At 44.0% G+C, this 23,049-nt stretch overlaps 7 protein-coding genes across 9 annotated transcripts; 1 reads left to right on the plus strand and 6 right to left on the minus strand.

Moving 5' to 3' along the window:
- Window positions 1-581: 581 nt before the first annotated feature.
- LOC125954629 (LETM1 domain-containing protein 1) lies at window positions 582-2,465 on the minus strand. Of its 2 annotated transcripts, none has more exons than XM_049685090.1 (4): window positions 2,153-2,465; window positions 1,709-2,089; window positions 1,347-1,641; window positions 582-1,270 (listed from the first exon to the last, which is right to left on the minus strand). In XM_049685090.1, the coding sequence occupies exons 1-4, from the start codon at window positions 2,320-2,322 to the stop codon at window positions 947-949; spliced, it is 1,170 nt and encodes a 389-aa protein (XP_049541047.1). In that variant the 5' UTR covers window positions 2,323-2,465; the 3' UTR covers window positions 582-946. The 2 variants fall into 2 exon arrangements, with proteins under 2 accessions (XP_049541047.1, XP_049541046.1); XM_049685089.1 differs by having other exon boundaries at window positions 1,709-2,092.
- Window positions 2,466-2,649: 184 nt separating this feature from the next.
- On the plus strand, window positions 2,650-5,059 carry LOC125954594 (zinc finger CCCH domain-containing protein 3). Its single transcript, XM_049685038.1, has 3 exons — window positions 2,650-3,534; window positions 3,607-4,381; window positions 4,465-5,059. Exons 1-3 carry the CDS (start codon window positions 2,774-2,776, stop codon window positions 4,948-4,950), a joined length of 2,022 nt encoding a protein of 673 aa, XP_049540995.1. The 5' UTR covers window positions 2,650-2,773; the 3' UTR covers window positions 4,951-5,059.
- A 68-nt stretch (window positions 5,060-5,127) lies between these two features.
- Window positions 5,128-10,468, minus strand: LOC125954633 (eggshell protein 1). 2 transcript variants are annotated; one of them, XM_049685095.1, is made up of 7 exons: window positions 10,211-10,468; window positions 7,162-7,336; window positions 6,508-6,695; window positions 6,242-6,415; window positions 5,857-6,093; window positions 5,539-5,652; window positions 5,128-5,467 (listed from the first exon to the last, which is right to left on the minus strand). In XM_049685095.1, exons 1-7 carry the CDS (start codon window positions 10,277-10,279, stop codon window positions 5,372-5,374), a joined length of 1,053 nt encoding a protein of 350 aa, XP_049541052.1. In that variant the 5' UTR covers window positions 10,280-10,468; the 3' UTR covers window positions 5,128-5,371. The 2 variants fall into 2 exon arrangements, with proteins under 2 accessions (XP_049541052.1, XP_049541053.1); XM_049685096.1 differs by lacking the exon at window positions 5,857-6,093 and having other exon boundaries at window positions 10,211-10,467.
- A 938-nt stretch (window positions 10,469-11,406) lies between these two features.
- On the minus strand, window positions 11,407-12,964 carry LOC125955537 (probable cytochrome P450 313a4). The gene is made up of 2 exons (XM_049686669.1): window positions 12,822-12,964; window positions 11,407-12,070 (listed from the first exon to the last, which is right to left on the minus strand). The coding sequence occupies exons 1-2, from the start codon at window positions 12,962-12,964 to the stop codon at window positions 11,407-11,409; spliced, it is 807 nt and encodes a 268-aa protein (XP_049542626.1).
- A 2,101-nt stretch (window positions 12,965-15,065) lies between these two features.
- Window positions 15,066-16,631, minus strand: LOC125955538 (probable cytochrome P450 313a4). The gene is made up of 2 exons (XM_049686670.1): window positions 16,474-16,631; window positions 15,066-15,648 (listed from the first exon to the last, which is right to left on the minus strand). The coding sequence occupies exons 1-2, from the start codon at window positions 16,629-16,631 to the stop codon at window positions 15,066-15,068; spliced, it is 741 nt and encodes a 246-aa protein (XP_049542627.1).
- A 419-nt stretch (window positions 16,632-17,050) lies between these two features.
- Window positions 17,051-18,721, minus strand: LOC125955539 (cytochrome P450 3A19-like). The gene is made up of 3 exons (XM_049686671.1): window positions 18,672-18,721; window positions 17,790-18,598; window positions 17,051-17,058 (listed from the first exon to the last, which is right to left on the minus strand). The coding sequence occupies exons 1-3, from the start codon at window positions 18,719-18,721 to the stop codon at window positions 17,051-17,053; spliced, it is 867 nt and encodes a 288-aa protein (XP_049542628.1).
- Window positions 18,722-20,612: 1,891 nt separating this feature from the next.
- On the minus strand, window positions 20,613-21,242 carry LOC125955540 (probable cytochrome P450 313a1). The gene has a single exon (XM_049686672.1). It carries the CDS (start codon window positions 21,240-21,242, stop codon window positions 20,613-20,615), a length of 630 nt encoding a protein of 209 aa, XP_049542629.1.
- Window positions 21,243-23,049: the final 1,807 nt, after the last annotated feature.

The raw sequence follows: 23,049 nt of genomic DNA on the forward strand, positions 1-23,049 counted from the left end.
GGAATCCGTGTTGGTTCTCTGTGGCGGGGAAAGCAGCTACTCGCGAGAGAGCGTGTTGTGCGAATAACATCGCCGGAAGCAGCAGCAGTAGGGACACGTTGGTTCAGTGCGCCATTTGCTGTTGGAAGTCGAAGAGATAGGCGTCGTGTGGCTAGCTATCGATTTGAATCAGCGTCTTCAAATTCAATCAAACATCTTAAAAAAAAACATGCAGCATGCCGGATAATGAACATACTGGAATCGATCTTATAGATAAGAAATAACTGTATATCAGGTTTAGCAACTAATTTTGGTTATTACCTGGATGAATACAAGGGAAATACGGAACGGATTCCGTCCGCTACTCCACCGTACGCCACGCTCGAGGACTCTATAAATAGTAATTTCCACACACAGTCCCAACAGTACGACAAACAAGTCCAAATGCCCCGCTCTTGCCGGAACCGCGTGCAGCGGCCGTGCCATAAGCGTGAGAGCACAGCGATAGCACGATTTCCCTACAATTTTCCTCGCTGTTTGCATCGTGGAAATGGTAAGGAACGAGGAATGAAAAGAGAACAAAGCAGCGTTAATCAACCGTCTGTAATGGGTTTGAGTTCGATGGATTTTGTTTATTAAAATACTTAGGTTTCGAAAACAAAAGAAAAGAATAACAAAATACTTCTTCTTCCGTGGACAGAAGGGTTTATCCTTGGTGACGCTATAGTTTGACGAAAGTACCGCGAAAACAAAATAACGATAATTGGGTACGTGGGCACGTAAACTTACATTTCATATTCAACAAGCTATCCTGAATTGTAACGCGTTGCGCCTTTTCGTTAACAATCTCGTTCGAGGGGTCCCTGATTGCTTAACCCTAGAATATGTCTTATTCCCGATAACCACGGTAAGCTTTGCTGTAGCTCTTGGTTCGGTTGCTTGGAACCCGTACATTGGCACGGGGCTGCTAGTGTATTAGGATCCAGTTGTTGGTGTGATTATAGGTTAGTAGAATCGGAAGGTGAAGCAGCATGCTTATCGAATCCTCATCGACGACGAGCGACACCCGTACCCACTCCTGCAGCCACTCGATCATGGATTCCGCGCTCAGATTGGTCGCGTTCAGTCCTCGTAGGAAGCAGGCATGCTTGAGGGACTCGACCGGCATATTGTGAACACCGCCCTCTCGTTTGATTGCCATGTCCATGTGGTGCACGATGTAGGCGCGCTCGCTTAACCGGAACCGTCGCAACAGCCCCGTGTGAATGCCGTGCAGCCGACAGAGATATTTCTGCAAAGCACAACATCGAAATGATCCAACATTTAATGGTTATCGATCGTGTGCCTTTATGCAGCGCTACACTTACCAAGTGTGACGAGTTTAAGCTGTTGAGATGAAACGGTGGCCGCTGAAAGACCTCCTTCACATCCAGTATCTCTTCCGAGGTCGGATGTAGACCACTGCCGAGCAATCCGAGAATGTTGCTCACTTTGCCGTGAGCCGGATCATCGGTTTGTTTCAGTGCATCCAGCTTTGACTGCATGCAGCGGAAGACGCGTCGATTGTATACCAGCCGATTCCGCAGATCGATCTGAGCAAAATCCACCTTCTGCTGGATTGACCAGAAGTGTGACGTCAGTAAGGTCCTGGGATACATATAGCTGCAAAAGGGAACCGTATTGCATGACGACTTGAACGAACCAAAAGCACCGTTCGCTAGTGACTTACGCTAGTGGAAATATCACATAATTGGCAAAGGGCAACGCCGAAATCAGCAAGACCGGGGCCACCTTCTTCATGTCACGGGGCATCTGGTAGTACAGTTCGATCTCCTTCCGCGTCAAACACCGCAGATCGTTATCGTGCGTGTAGACGATCTTGGTGATTTTGACTAGCTTCTTCATGTCGTTGAAAAAGTCCCGCACACCGACCAGAAACACGCGGTACACGTGCATGGCCGAGGGGAACTTTTTCTCCAGCACCTTGTCATAGTTCTTCACGTAGTCGAAGAACCGCGAAAACACGTATCCCTGCACGTTGCGCTTCACGTTCTCCCGGCTGTACTTGATCGCCAGCCGTTCCTTGGTCGACAGCTGTTGTGTCTTCTCGCTGCTGGAAGGGGAAAGGAAATGATCAGCTACCCGTACCAGAAAGACTCTTCTAGCGTCTCACCTGTCGTCCTTTGAGTCTTTCTCGCCACCAGCGTCATCCTTCTTGCCACCGGTTCCGGTAGTACTTTGAAAACGGCCGGTACTGCCGCGGTGGACGATGAAGAACGGGGTCTGCTGGCGTCGGAGCTGCTGCTGGTGGCGGCACAAGGTGCGCAACATTGTCAGCGACATCGCTCGCCGCAACGACGCCCACCAAAAACGTGTAACGAGAACGGAAGCTGCAGGTAAATCGAATCTTTATTACATCACTGATACGGGCGGACTCCGAAAATACACCAATAATCACAAAATCACGATGAGCACGTTGTTTACATGCCGGGTCTAATTTCCAATGAACAAGCGAAGCGTACCGCGCTTCTGAGGGTCTTTTAATAGTCGAGTAAAGGTCGTAATGCAAGTGCGAATATAGTTCACTCGCTCGCACTAACGGACAAAGGTACCCTTCTCTTTCCGTCATTGGTGCGACTCGACCCTGATGTTTTCATTTTGCGACGAAGATGAGTTTGGCTTTCGTTACGTAGTGCATTTTCTCGAATTTCGTCATCTTATCTCGATCGAACTGGTGATTTTTCCACGATAATCTTGTTAAACTTGGTGTGTGAGTTACCTGAACGACGGATCGATGATGCGACAAACACAGCAACCGCAGCAGCAGCAGCAAACCACATCGACGAGTGCGACGACGACAACGCAAAAGATGGAGCAGCCGTCGAAAATATTCCTCAATCCGAAGTTTGCGAAAGCCCACATCAATCCCAAGTTCTTGGCGAAGCAGGAAACCTTGCAACCTGAAATGCTGCCGCAGGAAGTAACTCAGCCCCAACCGATGATCCATGTAAATCCTGCATTTTTTATGAAGCTGCAAACGCAACAGGTACCCTCATCAAGCGCTCCAGCAGCATCAAAAACACAGGCTACTCCGTTTTCGATGCCATCGTCATCCGTCTCGGTTGCGAGCGATTGGATAGGAACGCATTCGAGGCCTGCTGCGACCAAAGTGCACTGTGCGCCTGCTAATCCCATCATTAAAAATACGAAGAGAAAATTAATTCGGGCCGCCACAGCATCACCTGCCTTTTCGCCATCGAAGCACCCTTTCCACCACCAACTACCGGATCTGGCTCCGATGGTGAAGATCGGAAAGAACAAATTGATCCGCAGCACCGTCCCGTCGATGACGGCGGGGTGGGGGAACGTTAAACCGACCATCGTGAGTGTGCTGCCTCAAAGGCGTAGCCTGAAAATCGACCGACGATTACCGAAAGCCATGCTCAGGGACATCCTTCCCGCGAAACCCAGCTTTGTGAAGCGTTACGCCCTGTCAAGGATAGACGGGATCACGACAAGGCGCGTGGTTATAACCGATCCTAAGCTTTTGAAACTGTAAGTTCTTGCCTGGATACAACGACGATGAGGATATCCGTAATAAAATGTCCTTCCGTTTTTTTCTTTCAGAAAACGAAAAACATCCATAAAATCGTTCGACGAACCCGGTAACAGCAAAGCGGCAGTTGCGTACGCATCGAAGAACAAGAAGCTGGTGCTCGTAAACATCAACGGGGTACTGTATCGATCGTCGACAAATAAGTTGCAGAAATCAATCCCGGCAGCAAGACCACCGGCCGTCCAGCCAGTTCGAAAGGGAGCCAAGGAGCAAGTGCTCGTCATTCGCGGAACTCGTTTCGCACTGGATCGTACGGGAATGCGGCTTCGGACGATCGCTGCTAATGGAGATGTCGAACGGAAGGTAGGTGGATCGTTGCGTGCACCCGAACCTCACCGGATGCATCGGATCGATATCGGTGGGCTTACGTACAAAGCGCGAAAAGATGGTACCTTCGTTCGGACGGATGTTCACCGAACGCGGAACCATTTGAGCGTTGCCAAGCAACGCAGCCTCCAGGTGCTGACAAGCAGGCTGAGAAAGTGCAACGAACCGTGCCATATCTATCGACGGCTGGGCAAATGTTTGGCGCACAGCAGGGGCAAATGTCCGAAGCTGCACGATCCCAAGCACATCAGCATCTGCCGGAAGTTTCTGAGCGGCGAATGTACGGTCGAAGGATGTCTGCTGTCACACAATGTCACCCTCGAGAAGATGCCCGTCTGCAGGTTCTTCCTCGAGGGCCGCTGTGTACGGGACGACTGTCCTTATCTGCACAAGAAGGTCAGCGAAAAGGAACGCATCTGTGATGCATTTCTCAACGGTTTCTGTCCACTGGCTGATAAGGTAATGGTTAGCGGGGAACGAATTTGGTTTGATGATATCGTACCTTGGTTGATTAATTCTTGGTTCTCCTCTTCCTGTGCCAGTGCCCGAACCGACATGTGTTCCAATGTCCCGAGTTCGAGCGGAATGGTCGCTGTGAGCGCCTCAAGTGTCCCTATCCACACGGTCGCAAGGAGATTAAACCGAAACCGACACCACCGAGGACTGCTCCAAAGGATTCGGATTTGGAAACGAGGAAACTGGAAGCGGCGGAGCTACCGGTCGCGATCGTGCCTGTTCGTTACTACCGAGACGACACCACCGGAGAAACGGGTGAGTTGAGTGTAAGTGATCGAAGGCAGTTGACGCGTATGTTGGGAGCGGTGGACAAAATGAAAAAGCGGCACGGCGAGGAGTCAGGATGTGTAAGTATTGAAACAGACGCTGCGACACCACGCGAAGCTGTAGCATCATCCGACGAATCACCGGAACAGAGCTTCGACGGCGAAGTGGAAGCAGAAGAAGATACTAGACCGCCAGTGTTACGGCGCAAAAAGCTTGGCACGTTGCCATCGTTTATTCCGATCTAATGATAACTTATTAGTACCGTGATCTACGTTACGTGTTGTGTGTTTGTAAATTCGTGTCATCACTCCTGTAAGTAGAGACGCAGCATTGTTTGGCCTAATGGTCGTGAATGGGCGTGTTCGGTGCGCTTTAGTCATCGAACGAGGTAGAAAGATAGAGAGAGAGAGAGAGTAGCTAAATCATGTTGTGTAAAGTGTACTTTTATTTTGAGTAGAAAATTTAAATAAAGATTAGAACAAAAACACAACCTGCAGTCGGCTGTGTGAGTTCATAATTTAGCAGCGTTCGCAATGGTCCTTCTTACTAATCATCCGAAATTGAGCTGCTTTTCGACCCTTGATAGGGCGCTATGAAAAGATTTAAAATGCGTTACTTCACTGTATGCGACTACAAGCCTTTACGGATAACCCATCCAGGTTATCACTAGTGCACCTCGACGTGCTTCTCCACATGCAGGTTTCCGCTTCCGGTCTTGTTGTTGAGGAACTGATTAACGGCAGACAACGTGGAGATTGGAATCTGCAAAATCGAAAAAGCATTGTGATAAAGGTAAAGAGCATCGTTGTAGATCGTATGATCGTGAGCCGTACGTTGAAGATATCGTTCCAGAAATTGGTGTTGTGGGTCGAACTTGCGACCACGTGCGTGCTTGTCGATGCACCACCGGCACTGTGCCCGTTCGAAGAGTCAAGTCGGGTGTGAATCTGTGGAAGAAGAGACCGAATGAAAGTTATATTGACACCTTCGAACGAAACACCTTCCTCATACAAGCCAAACATGAGTTTTTATACACGATGAACAATGTAGTTTGTGTACGTGTGAGTTTCTACGTGTCCCCAAAAATTTAGTGTAAGGATGAGTTCGTTGGTTGCGATAAGTGAATGATGGGTGCCAATTGTCGGATGTACCTCTTTCTCGTAGGAGGGTTGCTGTTGGTGGTAATGTACCGGCGCGAAAGACGATTCCTTCACGATCGTTGTTTTGTATGCAATTGGTGCCGGTGCTGGTGGCGGTGGTGGAGGAGGCAATGGAGGGTGCGCAAATTGGGCACCCAGATTGGAGAACGTTTGGAATTCGAAAAATCGATTTATATCCAGCCCATGCGGAGCTCCACCATGCTGCGTCGAGGTATGTACCACAGCAACCTGGGAGGCATTTGTGTTGGGAACGATTACAGTGTCTGTGCAATTTTTGTGTGTATAAATGTGGATGTGTGTGCGTGTGTATGTATCGAGAGTGTGCACGTTTGTCCAAGATTCACTACTTCCATCCTTCAAGCACCCTATAGTATACCTTGTGCGGGTGACTGATCACTTTCTTCTTGTAGACGGTCTTGTGGAAACCATGTTGCGGTGGGACGGGATGTGGCGCTGGTGCCTGCACCTCGGTATGCACTTCCTTGTGGTATTCTCGGTTATCGATACGCTCAAAGTTTCCCCCATGACCATGCTCCTTCGAGATGACAACCTTGCAAAGGTATGAACAAAACCATACAACATGAGTCTCACCGAATATGTCTCGTAATAAGCCGAATGACCAAGATTGTCACTAATCCTTACCTCAGTCGGTGGCGCAGCTCCATTGGTTTGTCCAAGTTTGACTACCTTCTTGCTCAACCCTCCGGCATGAGACTCTGCACCGACACCTCCGGCTGCTCCGGCTCCATCGAGACCCCCTCCGATGGCGGCACTAGCGCCAACACCACCGCCGGCCGTTGCTCCCGCGTAAGCTCCTCCAGCGGTACGTTCTAAAAAGTATGTCCTCCGGTCAGTACCGATCGTCACCGCCTTTCCCTCCAACAAAGTACTTGCACTGTATTTTTAGCTTGTTGCCAATTGTTCGAGCCAGGTGCAAGGCGCATGCATGCAGTGCAGTTAAACATATACACCACCCAGAGTTGCTGCTAGGGTTTATCTACTACATATAAGGTTAGTGCGTAGCGTGTAAGAAACATGCAATATTGTACATAAATCATGCAGTTAGTAAGGGTAAGCAGTTAGATCAAGTTGCAATCATTTATTAGTTCGCTTTTTATTGCATCCGCATCCACATTCAATGCTGAATATTTCGGATTCCGTGTGCGTATAAACCGTGTGCTGATATTATGCGACGTAAAACAGATGATTAGTACAGTCCGGGAACACTGGTTAGTCAATAGTATCCTCCTGGTGAGCGTGCGAATGCTCCCAGGAAGCCACCCAGCAAACCGTTACCGTTGCCACCGACGATTCCTCCCAATCCTGCGCCTGCTTGCTGTCCGTACGGGGTACCAGCCGATGCGGACAGTCCACCGTGGGCGGAATTGCCAGTGAGTAGCCCTCCGAGGCCGGCCTCCGCATGGTATCCACCGAAGTTGACGCCAAACTTTCCATCACGGAAAGTGAGAAACTGTAAGCGTAGATGAGATAGAACCTTCAATTGCCGCCGTATCAACCTTTGCACAGTTCGCGGTGGAATGCATTGGACAGCAATGCTCTCATGAATAATTAAACATCGAACACACGGTTCCGTTCAGATGTGAATCACGATCAATGGAAACAAACGGCGATCTCCTAGACACGGTGACACTAACGGAATTTCGATCAACCGTAACCGATGACGCCACGGTTGCTGATAGGGGATCAGCTAATTGATGGATGTGGTACACTAGTAGATGAGGCCTTGCACGGTGACTAGTAACGGCGACGCGCGAGTGAATAGCGAGATGAACGGAGCGTAAAACCTGTTCGTAATTTTTGGAGAACCCCGAATAAAAAAATCACGATCACGGCTATTTGCTATTCCATCTGGAACTCGCGCCTTGCCAATGACAGGTTCCAGTCGGTTGAACATACTTCTCCATAGCACCCAGGTTTCTGGTTTCACCATTCTTATGGTCATAACTTTAGATCAACGAACCCCATAATGGAAGTAAACGCATATATCCCTTGACAGTTTTATTGCTCTTTGCATATTCTCTCCTCAGCCATTGCATTGCATTGCATCGGCCAACATCCGAATATTGTTTTCTCGCAAAATCAGGTTTTCCATCCTGGATCTGCCGTCAACGCACGTCTGTGGTATGGGCGCTGATCGACACGGGCCAAAAGAGACCTGCTAGTGTCTCGTCGCATCGCCGCACAGTAAACCTGTTTTGCCGGACTCCCGTTCTATAGCCGCCACCGGCTGCCGTGTGGCGGCTGTGTGACGTCGACACTGTAATACGCTGGGCATCGAGAATTCTATTCGGTGGCATCGCTACTCAACTTTGGTCGTCACGATAAATCTATGCATCGAGAAGTATCTTGCTGATTTGCAATGGAAAATTCCAATTCTAGCGTTCAGGCAGTTGAAAATGGAATTGAAAAAAAAGCAAACTTTTATTAAGACTCACGGACTCGTGCCGTTCCGTCCAGAGCTCTAGAAGATTCCTACTAGAACTAATCCATTACCACCACTGACTCATTGATGACCTTCCACGAGTAATGAGTTGTTTTTATCGAGCTGCGTAGCCCCAAACTCATTAGCTTCCTTTTTTCAATCAAAGTATAAAAAGGCGCCCTCGGTGATTGGGAGCCATCAATGACGAATAGATTCGTTACGGACAGGGCTTGCTGATTCCTTCCTGTTTGCGTGTGTGTGTGTGTGTGTGTGTTGCGTTACAAGACTCCCTGCTGTAGATTTACGGCTTAAAGGAAACCCAGAATCGGATCTTAAGCCATACGCAACTTAAACGCTATAAGGCAGTAGTAACGGAGGTACGAGAAGCGATCGCGTGTTGAAACAATCCATATGATTCGAAACTGAAGGCCCCGCTAAAGCCAGTGTATCGAACCGGCAAATGCGTAGAACTCAATGTCAAGTGTAACAGGTCGATGCATTCGACCAGAGCTGCTTCCCGTCCGGCAACTTTTACTTTTATTTCTTGCGCAAATGGTTATCGATTGATGCTGCTGCTTAATGAACAAGCCGTTGTCAGCGCAGGTTCGTCGCTTTTAGCGGTTCTTTTAACAGCAGTACAGTTCTGTTCGCTCTAATGTTTAAGCAGCGAAACGGGATAACCCCAAAAGAGGCGGTTAGAGTCCCGGTAAAAGCTTATACATATTAATGCCCTTGCGCGATGCTACGAAAGTGGCAAACAGATTGTTGGCACATTAGCAAAGACGAAAAATTTTCAGCATAATGAACTTCGGGCAAACCAGTTTAGGGAGTCTGACCGATAGCTTCCTCTCGGTTGGGACCAGCGATTCGAAAGCCATCCCAAGTGGAGGTGTGACTAGGGAACACCTGTTCGCGAATTAGATGCTGGTTTGGGAACGATGTTTTATGTCTACGTGCGGTGTGTTAGTATAGTTTAGACGGCAAACGGAAATGGAGCTGGCAGTGACGTGCGTTAGTAGAGTGATGTCGATGGCTCACTCGATGACTAAAGCGACTTCCTTCTAAGGTTTTATATTTTAAATCTCGCCAACCGATGGGCAGCGACCCGTGAAGAATTCGTGAGCACCGACCACTGGACCACTGAAACTTCTCGCCTGGCTGTCCTCTGCACTGGTTGGGGCAAAGTCATAGCCGTGTTTTTTTTTTTTAGATTGCTTTCCATCACGAAGCATGACCGATCCCAAAGTGGTTCGTTGCTGACGTAAAACAATCGCCCAAAAGAGAGAATCGAAAATAATTTCTGCAACATGCGATGGGATATACTGGGATCTGACTGGCTCATCAAATTAAAACAACAAAAAAGAAATCATCCTTCAAGCTAGAAGCCATCGTCAGAATTTGCTTTGGCGGTGACTAAGCACTTGAAAGCTTAATGAGTTTATTTCGAGATGTTTTCGTACGGTTCGGTGGTTTCCATTATTTAATGAACCCATTATTGAATGAAGAATCAAAAGATCAGATGCAGAATGACTCGCAACAACTCCCATCGCCACATCCCATGAAGCCATGATCTGGGCAGTGTCAACGTGATTATTAAAGTTTAGGTTTTTCAAACAGTCAACAGCCATGCTCGGACCCAGCATGGAAGAGTGGACAGAATGACATGGAAACCAAAATTCCAATAATATGGGACAACACAACTCCTGCCGTCTATGGCTTTTGTATGGTAATGATCGATCGTTCGATCGTCACTCGATCGAAAGCTCGATCAAATATTTTGCCATTGTCCATGCTTCTCACGTTGGTGACTGCAAGATCCGGCACGGTGTATCGGACGACACGTTGCTCTGACGGATCATGACGGCATATTCTATCTTCTACACTGTATTCCGGCACACTTACTTGGGGAACTGGAACAGTCAGTACGCACTGTACCAGCATCAGCAGAGCAATCGCGATGAATGCTTTCATCTTGCCTAGTTTATGCTACTTTCCGGGTGTTTAAACTGCTTTGTTCTTTGTGCCTAATTAACACTTCCACGACACGGTGACACGATATACGCACGTTATTCTCTGTGGGTTTGGTGAGTTTTCGCACGACGCTTTCTGCGCTTAGATGTAGCGCGCTCGAACGATCGACTCGCACTGCTGGAGAGACGATCGTCGCTATACACTCTTAAGGGTCCGGATCGCTCACGGAATCCGTTCGCGGACATCGCAAACTTCGCGCGATCGAAGCCGTGGTGATGGTTCGTGCCAACCACGATAATGACGCATACAAAGATGCTCACGGAGAGCAGAATGGAAACTAGAAGGAAAAGATCAATTTTGAGCGCAGTGATAGAAACGATCGGGTACCCCCTTCTCCGATCCAACTGGTACGTACCTTAAGAGGTGATGGTTTCATTCAAATGCGAGCATATAACAACTGACTTATTCACCCTATTATTATCACAAGGAATCAGGAGCGAATCACAAGGAATCAGGAGTTCCATTGGTGATTCGATCGAGCGAGAAATACTATTTTAAGGCGTAACCAAGAGAAGCGAAGCTTGTATGCTAGGGTTTCTGCTGTATTCAGCTTTGCCGCCTAGCTTCATGTGTTCATTATGTGATAAATAGTAATTCGCTAAAGTTTAAGGGAATAATGGCTTAAGGGAAAAATTCCAATCCTTTTAAATTCGGGACAAAAATATTTATTTTTCAATTAAATTAATTACCAACCCCGGTCTGGCGTGTTTATTTGGTTGGCCGGGGATGCAAGCAGCCCAGAAATAGAAGGTAACTGTGACAAGCATAAGGTTAATAATCCGCCGAAGTGGTGCTTGAATGAAAACAAAAATAGCTGGCATGCTTGTATGGACGTACCATGTACATTATATACATCGGTTCGACACGATACATCGTAAGGTTTGGCACGCCCTACTGACCAATGGTTTGCGATAGTGAATGAGGAAAATGCAGTTGTTGGACATGAAAAAGAGGCACAAAATATCGTTTTCTTGGTAATTTATTTCTTATTTCAAGACTGTTGACGAAAACAGATAGATTCATTTGCAAGAACTTGAAGGTTTTGAAGATATTGAAGCAATAAACTGTCACGACGATTGTCTACGCGTCAACCGAACCATGTATCCACGGGCACTTTTCATAGTGATGTTAAATTTCATGTTGAAATCTTCAAGCGTCAAATCCGTCTCCAGCCGGTAGGAAGTAAGAAGCTTAATTAGTATTATTTTCATCGAAATCATCCCGTACTGCCAACCGACACAGTTCCTCATTCCCGCACTAAAGGGCAAATACGCAGATCGATCATAAGCCTTCGTAGCAAACCGTTCTGGCCGAAATTGATCGGCGTCTTCTCCCCAGTACGAGGGGTTACGATGGATGCTGAAAATGTTGAATAAAACATCAACCCCGGCGGGCAAAATATTTTTTCCCAACGCGATTTCTTGAGTTGTTTGGCGACCAACGATCGGTGCTACCGGGAATAACCGAAGAGACTCCTTCAATACCATCTCGAGGTAGGCAAGTTGTTGAAGCGCCTCATATTGAATATCTTCATCAAAAGCTCCGTAATATTCCCGTATCTCAGTCACAGCTCGCTCTTGTACGTCTGGATGCATAGCGAGAAGAAGCAATGTGTTAGAAAGAGTAAGTGCACTTGTATCGTGGCCGGCATAGATGTAGCCGCTAAGATCCTGTTCGATTCCTTCCACATGTCCGTTCCTTTTCATCGATGATTTAAAACCATCGGTTATGCTGGACGAAGAATTTCTCGGCAGATACAGAATATCCTTCGCCGGCCGAAGATATTCATTGAATGCCTTTTTTTCTGTTCGGTATGTGTGTGTCCAACGATAAATCCAATCGAGATGGAGGAGAGGATTCATGATGCGTGCTGTCACCGTTTCCAGCAATCTGAAACAAGTGTCAATAGTGTTGGAAAGGTTTTCCCCGTTGCAGCAACGAATGGACTTACTCTTCCAGGTAATGCAAATAGCTGCATGATGCGCCCTCTTGGAAATTCATCTCCGTTCCTAGAGTAGTAGCTATAGGGATGAAGAGAAACGTTATCTAAAACACAATTCACTGAAACATACGATATCAAAACTCACCACAAACCATATCCAAGGTGCAACGTGCGATAAAATTGTAGATATCGAAGGACTCATCCCGGTCTACATTTGATGCCAGATTTCGGATCATCAAATTCGACTTTTGCACAAACGTAGGTATGTAGCTTTTCAAGATGGCCATGTTGAAGGCGGGTTGTATCAGCTTTCTCACTGGCCGCCACTGGTGCACTGGTCCCGAGAAAAATGCGAAGTGCAAGAAGCGATACATACTAGCCTTTTCCAATGCTGCGGGCGATGAGAGAATAATTTGCGCGTGTTCGGCGCCATCAACGACTACTACTGGTTTCGGGCCCAACCAAACACAACAAGACGATCCGTATGTGTTATTCAACTTCTTCAAAATAGACAAGAATGTTGTCGCATTAACACCAAACAAAACGTAGGCGGAACCGATCAGAGGAAGGTTCCTTGGCCCGGGAAACTGGCTCAGCAATTGCCATGAGCACCGATTGCGCCAGACGTAGGAACAGTAAATGGCGAATAAAAACAATACACACTGCACCACAGTTGAAATCATTCTGACACCGGAAGACAAAATCTGCCGAGCTTTTATATGCGGCAGCACGACCTTGAAGAAAACAAGGAGTTGAATAAATAAGGAAGAGTGAATTAGCGGTAGTGCGAATATGAACAAATCCTGTTTCGGTAAAATAACAGGCTGCAATATTCAAGGACTTTCGAAAGGTCCAAAGAACTGAAAAAGCACCGTAGATGACATCGTTTGTAGCAAAGATGCATCAGCCGCAAGAAGATGGGTTTTGGTACCTCAATTCTTGATCGATCATTATTCAACGGAAAACAAGTGGTGTACAATTTACAACAACCATGATATCGTACGTTACAGATCGAGCGACGCACTTCAATGCACTACTAGGGAATGCACGATTTATAAGATAAAAATGATCGAAATTTAAAGCGCTAATCGACAGCCGCCTCTATTAACCGGGAAAACAAAAAACATGGGAAAACAATAACGGGCGATGCGTCGAGGGAAAGTACTTCATAGTAGCAAAACCGGTACAACGGGAAAGATGTATAAACCAACGGCTACTCACGAATGGCATGCTCGTGGACGTAGCGGAACTATTTTGCGACAGGAAAGACTCAGAAGCTAACCGACAATCAGAAGAGGATTTTAAAAAGCTAACACTCATCGCTAGAATTGAAAAACTTTCTTATAATTAAAATAAGGAACGCGTTTGAAAAGCAAATTAGACAAAACCGCTGTTTAGACAGAATAAAGAAGATAAAGTACAAGAAAAGAGAAATCAGGATCACCGAAAAATGAATGAATTAAAGATAACTTATAATCAACTATCGCATCTTTTGGACTACAACATGACGACAAGCTTATGCAAGGCCAATCTTGAAGCAATAGTAATTTAGGACTTAGGATAGGGTTAAGTATAACTTTAAGGGTCAAGAAGGCGTATTGTGCCCGTTGACCATAAGATGGTAAAATAAAATAAAATAAAATAAAATAACTGCGGATATTTGTTTGCAATAAGATTTTTACAGGGCATACGGGTAGCAAACAAAATAAATCTCAAAGGCTCGCCAGAGGACGCGAACGATGAGTAGACGTTCTTAATAGTGATGATGCCTATGGCAATCGCGATCACAGGCAAGAGTTGTTGAAAAAGTTGTTGCAAGAAAGAAAGAAAGAGAGAGAAAGAGAGAAAGAGAGAGAGAGAGAGAGAGAGAGAGAGAGAGACAGAGAGAGTCAAACGCTCCGCTGCAGGAGAAAGGAGTAGCTGCAGCTAAACTGAAGGAGTTTCTAAAGGTACGTTGTGTTTGTCATTGAGCTATTCCTGTTTTGTAAAAAACATGCTGAACGTGATTATGTGCTCTAAGATAAATAATTTGCTCTATGATTTTTTTTTTAAGTACCTCTTTAAACATGCAATAATATGCTTTGAAACCTCTGATTATCCAAGAAATTTAAGTTACGTCCTAAAATAAGAGAGAGAGAGAGAGAGAGAGAGAGACAGAGAGAGAGAGAGGGAGAGAGAGAGAGAGAGAGAGAGAGAGAGAGAGGGAGAGAGAGAGAGAGCGTAGGAGGCGAGCGTTATCGAGATGGGGACGATGACATATTTTAAAATGATTTGTTTTTAGGATGCAATTGATTTCGGATAATAAAATCGCTCTGTTTCATCATTCAAAGTAGTAGTACAAGATTTAAACAATGATAATTTGAGCTGTATCTAATCTTGATAGTTGTATTGTTGATATTTGAAGATGATGTGGGGTTAGTAAATTTGAACACACGATGTCAGCCTCCGTGCTGATTAATATGTTTGATTTATCGAAGTTACAATTCACTACAGGCACATTTCCAAATATACGATCTTAAGTCACAATATCATTCTTTTTTTTTCTGTTATGTTTTCTTAGTAGAAGATGCCTATTCTACTATCCCCACGCTCTGAAGCTTATGCTCAAGCTGATTGATGCGATTCTACGTCTAGATTTTTCAAATCATATCGTGCTAGAAAAATGATAAGAAAGTATGAAATCGGGCAAATCCGCTAGTTATGAATGTAAATGTGACGCGGGTAGGATTACTTGAAAGAGCTCGAAGTTCCTCATGCTATTGAGTTAACAAACAGTAATGATGATCACCTACGCGTCAATCGAACCATGTAGCCATTGCCAATTTTCATAGTAAGTACATATTTCATGCTCAAATCATTTATCTTCAAATCCGTCTTCAGTCGGTAGGATGTAAGAATCTTAATTAGCATTATTTTCATCGAAATCATCGCGTACTGTCCACCCATACAGTTCCTCATTCCCGCACTAAAGGGCAAATACGCAGATCGATCGTAAGTTGTAGCAAACCGTTCTGGCCGAAATTGATCGGCGTCTTCTCCCCAGTATGTGGAATTGCGATGAATGCTGAAAATATTGATGAAAACATCAACACCCACGGGAAGAATGTATTTTCCTAGAGCTATTTCTTGAGTTGTTTGGCGAGCAATGATCGGTGCGATCGGGAATAACCGAAGAGATTCTTTTAGTACCATCTCTAGGTAGACGAGCTGCTGAAGCGTCTCATAACTGATATCTTCACCAAAAGTACCACAATTTTCCCGTATCTCAGCCACAGCCCGCTCTTGTACGTGTGGATGCATAGCGAGAAGAAGCAATGTGTTAGAAATTGTAATTGCACTTGTTTCGTGTCCGGCATAGATGAAGCCGCTGATCTCGTTTTCGAGCATTTGAGTATCCACATGTCCGTTCCTTTGTAGCGCAGACTTATAGCCATCGATTATGGTGGGCGATGATTTTCTTCGCAGAAGTAGAATGCTCTTCGCTGGCTGACGAAAGTCCTTTAATGTCTTTTCTTCCGCTCGGTATGTTGGTGTCCAACAATAGAGGTAATCGAGATGGAGGAGAGGATTCGTAATGCGCTCATTTGCCAATTCCAGTATTCTGTAACATACATTGAGAAATAGTTTTTATATATTTTCTCCACTGCAAGAACTAAAGAACTTACTCTTCCACATAATTTAAATAGCTGCAGGATGAGCCGTCTTGGAAATGCATATCCATTCCAAGACTAGTAGCTAAGGGCATATCATGAATAGAAACGTTATCTAAACCAATAAATTTACTGAAACATACGAAACATACGACTCACCACAAACCATATCCAAGGTGCAACGTGCGACAAAATTGTAGATATCGAAGGACTCAAATCGGTCTACATTTGCTGACAGATTTCGGATCATCAAGTTTGACTTTTGCTCAAACATAGGTATGAAGCTCTTCAAGATGGACAAATTGAACATGGGATGAATCAACTTTCTGATTGGCCGCCATTGGTGCACTGGGCCCGAGAAGAATGTGCCAAATCGTAAAAAGGCATAGAAACTCGCTTTTTCCAATGTTGCCGGTGATGAGAGAATAATCTGCGCGTGTTCTGCATCACTCAGAACGATTATCGGTTTTGGTCCCAACCAAACACAACATGTAGGTCCGTAGGTGCTATTTAGATTCACTATAACATGGAAGAATGATGACGTTCTAGCACTCGCCACAATGCAGGCGGAACCGATTAAAGGAAGGTCCCTTGGTCCAGGTAGCTGGCTCAGCAACTGCCATGCGCGTCGATTGCGCCACGCATGGTAACAGTAAATGGCGAATAAAAACAATACACACTGCACTACAGTAGAAATCATTCTGACACCGGAAGACAAAATGTTCTGAGCTTTTATATGCGTGAACACGACCTTGAACAAAACAAGGAGCTGGACTAGCAAGAAAAAGTAAATTGGCGGTAATACGAATATGAACAAATCCTGTTTCGATAAAATAACAGCGTACTATATTCAAGGACTATCAAGTGTTTCAAAGATCTGAAAAGCACGGTAGATCTTTTGCAACAAAGATGCATCAGACGCAAGAAGATGAGTTTGGGTACTTTAATACTTGTTTAATACTTTAATACGTTGACTGTTGTCCAGTGGAAAACATTTCAAATAAGCAAGCTGTTCAACCCCATAATCAGGAGGCGATTTGCAAAAGCTAACAGTTCGCCAGCAGCATGGATGGTACCAGGAAGTTAAAATAAGAAGCGCGAATGCAAGTTGCAAGCATCTCACGATCCTAGTCAGGTACGAGGCAATAACATTTAAAGAATTGATTGTTAGCGCCGATTGATTGTTGTTAAATGAGCATGTGACAATTATTTCTAAACTGCCGTCGAACCCGTTTATAACAGAAACAAATGGCCTAATACAAAACAACAAAGATGCAAATTTTAGAACTTTTTGTTGCTAAACTAGAGGAGCTTATTCAAAGGTGCGTAATGTTATCATTAACTAGCACCAGTTTTACTTTCTGTAGAACAATTTTGAGCAAAAATTGGCAATTTAAGTAAAAATACAACAAAACCCTATTATAAACTTTATTTTTTGCATATAGAAGGATGAACGAGCCATGCATTTCACAATCATACTTTTAAACTCACAAATAACGAAAGAAACATTTAGCTTCAGCACATTTCTTACCCGGTTTCGAATCCGGTTACAAATTCTTTATTTTTAACAAAACAAATCAAATAACAAAACCGATCTGTTATGCGAACGTATCCTACACATTGTATATCAGTTCAATACGATTCCTGCCACATTTCCCTATTGAGCATTGGTTTTGGTAAATCAAACAACGAATCGAAACGAAAATATTACAATGGTATTGAGCTCAATGCTTTCGTGTTCAGGGTAATTCAAGGAATTTTTAGTGCAAGAACGCATAACAATAAATGTTGAATCATTTGAAAGAGTTCAAAGTTCCTCATGCTATTGAAGTAACAAACAGTAATGATAATCACCTACGTGTCAATCGAACCATGTAGCCATTGCCAATTTTCATAGTAAGCACAAATTTCATGCTCAAATCATTTATCTTCAAATCCGTCTTCAATCGATAGGAAGTAAGAATCTTAATTAGCATTATTTTCATCGAAACCATTGCGTGCTGCGCACCGACACAGTTTCTCATTCCCGCACTAAAGGGCAAATACGCAGACCGATCGTAAGTTGTAGCAAACCGTTCTGGCCGAAAATGCTCGGCGTCTTCTCCCCAGTATACGGGATTACGGTGAATGTTAAAAATGTTGAGTAAAACATCAACCCCCGCTGGCACGGTGTATTTTCCTAGAGCTATTTCATGAGTTGGTTGGCGAGCAATGATCGGTGCGATCGGGAATAACCGAAGAGACTCTTTTAGTACCATCTCTATGTAGACGAGCTGCTGAAGCGTCTCATAACTGATATCTTCATCAAAAGTACCACAATGTTGCCGTATCTCAGCCACAGCCTGGTCTTGTACGTCTGGATGCATAGCGAGAAGAAGCAATGTGTTGGAAATTGTAATTGCACTTGTTTCGTGTCCGGCATAAATCAGGCCACTTAAATCATTTTCGAACATTTCAATATCCACATGCCCGATCCTTTTCATCGATGTCATATAGTCTTCGATTAGGGTGGGCGATGATTTTCTCATCAGAAGCTGAATATTCTTCGCCGGTTGATGGAATTCCTTTAACGCTTTTTCTTCCGCTCGGTACATAGATGTCCAACGATAGACCCAATCGGGATGGAGGAGAGGATTCATAATGCGCACCATTGCCAATTCTAGGATTCTGAAATGGGTATCAATAGTGTGGAAGTTGTTTGTATAGATTTTCCCCGATGCAGAAAATCTTTTTGACTTACTCTTCCAGGTGATGCAGATAGCTGCACGATGAGCCTTCTTGGAAGTGCATATCGGTTCCAGAACTTCCAGCTACAGGAGATATTGTGAATAGAAACGTTATCTAAACCAACCAATTCACCGAAATACAGGATGTCTAAACTAACCACAAAACATATCCAAGGTGCAACGTGCAATAAAATTGTAGATGTCGAAGGACTCAAACCGGTCTACATTTGCTGCCAGATTTCGGATCATCAAGTTTGACTTTTGCTGTAACATAGGTATGTTACTTTTCAAGACGGACATATTGAACCTAGGTTGAATCAGCCTTCTGATTGGCCGCCACTGGTGCACCGGACCCGAGAAGAATGTGCCAAATCGTGTGAAGCGATACAGACTCGCCTTTTCCAATGCTGCCGGCGATGAGAGAATAATCTGTGCGTGTTCTGCATCACTCACGACGACTACCGGTTTCGGGCCCAACCAAACACGATAGTATAATCCGTAGGCACTATTGAGATTTTCCATAAAACGCAATAACGTTGCAGTATTAACACCAAACAGAACGTAGGCCGAACCGATGAGAGGATAGTTCCTTGGTCCGGGTAGCTGGCTCAGCAACTGCCACGAGCGTCGATTGCGCCATGTGTAACAACAGTAAACGGTGAACAAAAACAGTATACACTGCACCACAGTTGAAATCATTCTGACACCAGAAAATAAAATGATCGAAGCCTTTATTTGCTTCAGTCTGACCTTGGACAAAACCTGTGTTACTAGAAAACAAAAAAAAAGTGAATTGGCAATACTCAAAAACAGGGAGCACATTCAAGGATTTTTGAATGTTCAAAAATCTCAGTAGACGCCAAAAATGCATCAGTCGCATTAAGACGATTTATCCAGCCAAAAGAGGATAGGCCGTGCCACATGAAGCGTTATTTTAAAATGAGCAAAACGGTTTGCACCGAAATCCGTTCATTATTTTTCCCCACAAATGTGAACACAAATGTTTGCAAACAGCGTTAAATTGAAACTACACTTAATTAAAAGTGAAGATAGCAAGGGCAAAGGAATTCATACTGTAGGGTTTTTTTTTTGGTTACTAATGGTAGTGTGCAGATAAAACGTTCAAAATTTCATAATATTTGGTCTAGAAGTTATTATGCTTATGTTTCGCGGCTTTGAAATCGAAAGTTTTAAGAAAACTGCTTAAGATAGCCAGTTGCATTAAGCCACGTATGAGGTGTGATTTTTTCAAAAATCTATATTTTTGATTGATAAGGATTCCTTTGATTGATTCTAAAGTAATCCAAAAACTTTTTTAGTCATAAAAAAATAAATATAACTAGAAAAACTAAAAACGTAAGCTCCTCCTTAATATAATGAAAGAGAATCACAATACCTGGCTGTGGTGAATATTCATCATCCCAACGGTGGCCTGGCAATACTCGTTTCTTTGTAAAATCGGCTCTTAGTGTGAAAGAACTATCGCGAGAGACGCTCGTGGGGACATGAATAAGACAGCTTTATGTAACAGCAGGTAACATAAGACGGATTCCTCGAGTAAGCTCGGAGTAGTATTTTTTTATATAATACATGCTACAATACATTTTGGAGCATAATTTAGATGAAACATTTGGAGCTCGTACCATCTGGGAAGGAAAAGCAGTTGAACAACATATGATGAAAGAAATATTGAGTCTCAGCTCATATCTAACAGCAAAACTGTCATAAGGTGTTTATTGTTGAAATAATTCAATAGGAAAAACAAATGTGGACTTCACAAAAATCTAAACATTTTCTTTTTCTGGGTAGCATTATTTTAAAATAAAAAAGGCTGCAGAAGGAAAAAAGTGGAATGGATTGAAAGAACTAAAAAATCTTCTTGATATAAGATGCATCTCGATATAAATATAATCAATTATAAACATGTTATGATATAAATGATCACGTTAAAATGATCATCTACGCGTCAATCGAACCATGTATCCATTGCCAATTTTCATAGTAACCATAAATTTCATGCTCAAATCATTTATCTTCAAATCCGTCTCCAGCCGGTAGGATGTAAGAATCTTAATCAGCATTATTTTCATTGAAATCATCGCGTATTGACCACCGACACAGTTCCTCATTCCCGTACTAAAGGGCAAATACGCAGATCGATCATAAGCCTTCGTAGCAAACCGTTCTGGTCGAAATTGATCGGCGTCTTCTCCCCAGTATGTGGAATTGCGATGAATGCTGAAAATATTGATGAAAACATCAACACCCACGGGAAGAATGTATTTTCCTAGAGCTATTTCTTGAGTTGTTTGGCGAGCAATGATCGGTGCGATCGGGAATAACCGAAGAGACTCTTTTAGTACCATCTCTAGGTAGATGAGCTGCTGAAGCGTCTCATAACTGATATCTTCACCAAAAGCACCACAATGTTGCCGTATCTCAGCCACAACCTGGTCTTGTACATCTAGATGCATAGCGAGAAGAAGCAATGTGTTAGAAATAGTAATTGCACTTGTATCGTGTCCGGCATAGATGAAGCCGCTAAGATCCTGTTCAATTATTTCCACATGCCCGTTCCTTTTCATAGATGATTTAAAACCATCGGCTATGCTGGACGGAGAATTTCTCGGCAGAAACAAAATGTCCTTCGCCGGTCGAAGATATTCATTGAATGCCTTTTTTTCTGTTCGGTATGTGTGTGTCCAACGATAAATCCAATCTGGTTGGAGGAGAGGGTTCATGAAACGTGCCGCTATTATTTTCAGCAATCTGAAACAAGTGTCAATAGTGTTGGAAAGGTTTTCCCCGTTGCAGCAACGAATGGACTTACTCTTCCAGGTTATGCAAATAGCTGCAGGATGAGTCCTCTTGGAAATTCATCTCCGTTCCAAGACTAGTAGCTATAGGGATGAAGAGAAACGTTATCTAAACCGCAATTCACTGAATCGCACGACATAAAAACTCACCACAAACCATATCCAAGGTGCAACGTGCGACAAAATTGTAGATATCGAAGGACTCATCCCGGTCTACATTTGATGCCAGATTTCGGATCATCAAATTTGACTTTTGCACAAACGTAGGTATGTAACTTTTCAAAATGGCCATGTTGAAGGCGGGTTGTATCAGCTTTCTCACTGGCCGCCACTGGTGCACTGGTCCCGAGAAAAATGCGAAGTGCAAGAAGCGATACATACTAGCTTTTTCCAATGCTGCGGGCGATGAAAGAATAATTTGCGCGTGTTCGGCGCCATCAACGGCGACTACTGGTTTCGGGCCCAACCAAAAACAACAAGACGATCCGTAGTTGCTGTTCAACTTCTTCAAAACGGACAAGAACGTTGTAGTATTAACACCAAACAGAACGTAGGCCGAACCGATCAGAGGATAGTTCCTTGGTCCGGGCAACTGGCTCAACAACTGCCATGCGCGCCGCTTGCACCAGGCAAAAGAACAGTAAACGGCGAACAAAAACAATACACACTGCACTACAATAGAAATCATTCTGACACCGAAAGACAAAATGTTCTGAGCTTTTATATGCCTCAGCACGACCTTGAACAAAACCTGTGTTGCTGAAGATGCAAAGAAGAGTGAAATGGCGTGCGCCCGGCGATTTTTACAAATCCGGTTTGTTTAGAATAGCAGGGAAACATATTCAAAGAAATTCAAACGATCCAAAGAACTGAAAAAGCATCATCGATACCATCGTTTCTGCCAAAGACGCACGAACAAACGAAGCCCGGCGCATCTGTTCAACTTGATTTTCTACAAAGACTAGCTGCCCCGACAGACTTCGTACTGTCTTTGATCGGTCGTGGGTTTATCGTAAACAGGAATTTTAAAATTTCAGTAGATATAATTTTATCTATTCCATCATTTGGTCGTATTCGATTTATCAATGAACCAAATCAATAGCAAGTTCAGTTAGTGATGTTGGAAATAGAGATGCGACGTGATTGTAAATATGAGCTGGCAAATTAACATGATGTTTGAGTTTTGAGGCTTTGCCTTTCGGACTAAATGATGTTATTTGGAACCATGAATTATATTTTCCCAAGTATTTTTTATAAAATCTTTTGACTTTAGTATTCGGTTTGCACATACCTCGTTCAAATGGTGGTATTGGTTTTGTATTTAACGATATTACAATACGACACATTTGATCCATTTTTCCGGTATTCAGCTTACGATGATTTGCATCGTCACATGGTAGATCATAACTAAAAGCACCGCACTTCAAATTTACTCAAACGTCGATCGATCAGTTCGAGAGTCTTTCTTCTCTCTCGGACACTCTCGATGAACATTCCAATCGCAAACAGTTCCGGATAGATAGGATTTGTTGGTATTGTTTTCTATTATTATTCGGTTAATGCTGCTTTATATGTT

Source organism: Anopheles darlingi, chromosome 3 (assembly GCF_943734745.1).
Source record: "Anopheles darlingi chromosome 3, idAnoDarlMG_H_01, whole genome shotgun sequence".
NCBI lineage: Eukaryota > Metazoa > Arthropoda > Insecta > Diptera > Culicidae > Anopheles > Anopheles darlingi.

Excerpts from the sequence above, each read along its gene's own strand:
- LOC125954629 (XM_049685089.1), bottom strand. The coding sequence starts at position 2,322 with ATGTCGCTGACAATGTTGCGCACCTTGTGCCGCCACCAGCAGCAGCTC. Across the intron at positions 2,093-2,152 it reads AAAGACTCAAAGGACGACAG|CAGCGAGAAGACACAACAGC; the intron begins GTGAGACGCTAG and ends TTCCCCTTCCAG. Across the intron at positions 1,642-1,708 it reads TATGTGATATTTCCACTAGC|CTATATGTATCCCAGGACCT; the intron begins GTAAGTCACTAG and ends TCCCTTTTGCAG.
- LOC125954594 (XM_049685038.1), top strand. The coding sequence starts at position 2,774 with ATGATGCGACAAACACAGCAACCGCAGCAGCAGCAGCAAACCACATCG. Across the intron at positions 3,535-3,606 it reads GATCCTAAGCTTTTGAAACT|AAAACGAAAAACATCCATAA; the intron begins GTAAGTTCTTGC and ends TTTTTCTTTCAG. Across the intron at positions 4,382-4,464 it reads TCTGTCCACTGGCTGATAAG|TGCCCGAACCGACATGTGTT; the intron begins GTAATGGTTAGC and ends TTCCTGTGCCAG.
- LOC125954633 (XM_049685095.1), bottom strand. The coding sequence starts at position 10,279 with ATGAAAGCATTCATCGCGATTGCTCTGCTGATGCTGGTACAGTGCGTA. Across the intron at positions 6,696-7,161 it reads AGGAATCGTCGGTGGCAACG|AACGTACCGCTGGAGGAGCT; the intron begins GTAACGGTTTGC and ends CATACTTTTTAG. Across the intron at positions 5,468-5,538 it reads TCTGGAACGATATCTTCAAC|ATTCCAATCTCCACGTTGTC; the intron begins GTACGGCTCACG and ends TCGATTTTGCAG.
- LOC125955537 (XM_049686669.1), bottom strand. The coding sequence starts at position 12,964 with ATGATTTCAACTGTGGTGCAGTGTGTATTGTTTTTATTCGCCATTTAC. Across the intron at positions 12,071-12,821 it reads ATCGGTTCCGCCTACGTTTT|CATAACCGATGGTTTTAAAT; the intron begins GTTTGGTGTTAA and ends TTCTTCGTCCAG.
- LOC125955538 (XM_049686670.1), bottom strand. The coding sequence starts at position 16,631 with ATGATTTCTACTGTAGTGCAGTGTGTATTGTTTTTATTCGCCATTTAC. Across the intron at positions 15,649-16,473 it reads ATTGTGGCGAGTGCTAGAAC|CGGCTTCATCTATGCCGGAC; the intron begins GTCATCATTCTT and ends AAACGAGATCAG.
- LOC125955539 (XM_049686671.1), bottom strand. The coding sequence starts at position 18,721 with ATGCACTTCCAAGAAGGCTCATCGTGCAGCTATCTGCATCACCTGGAA. Across the intron at positions 18,599-18,671 it reads TATCTGCATCACCTGGAAGA|AATCCTAGAATTGGCAATGG; the intron begins GTAAGTCAAAAA and ends TACCCATTTCAG.
- LOC125955540 (XM_049686672.1), bottom strand. The coding sequence starts at position 21,242 with ATGAAAAGGAACGGGCATGTGGAAATAATTGAACAGGATCTTAGCGGC.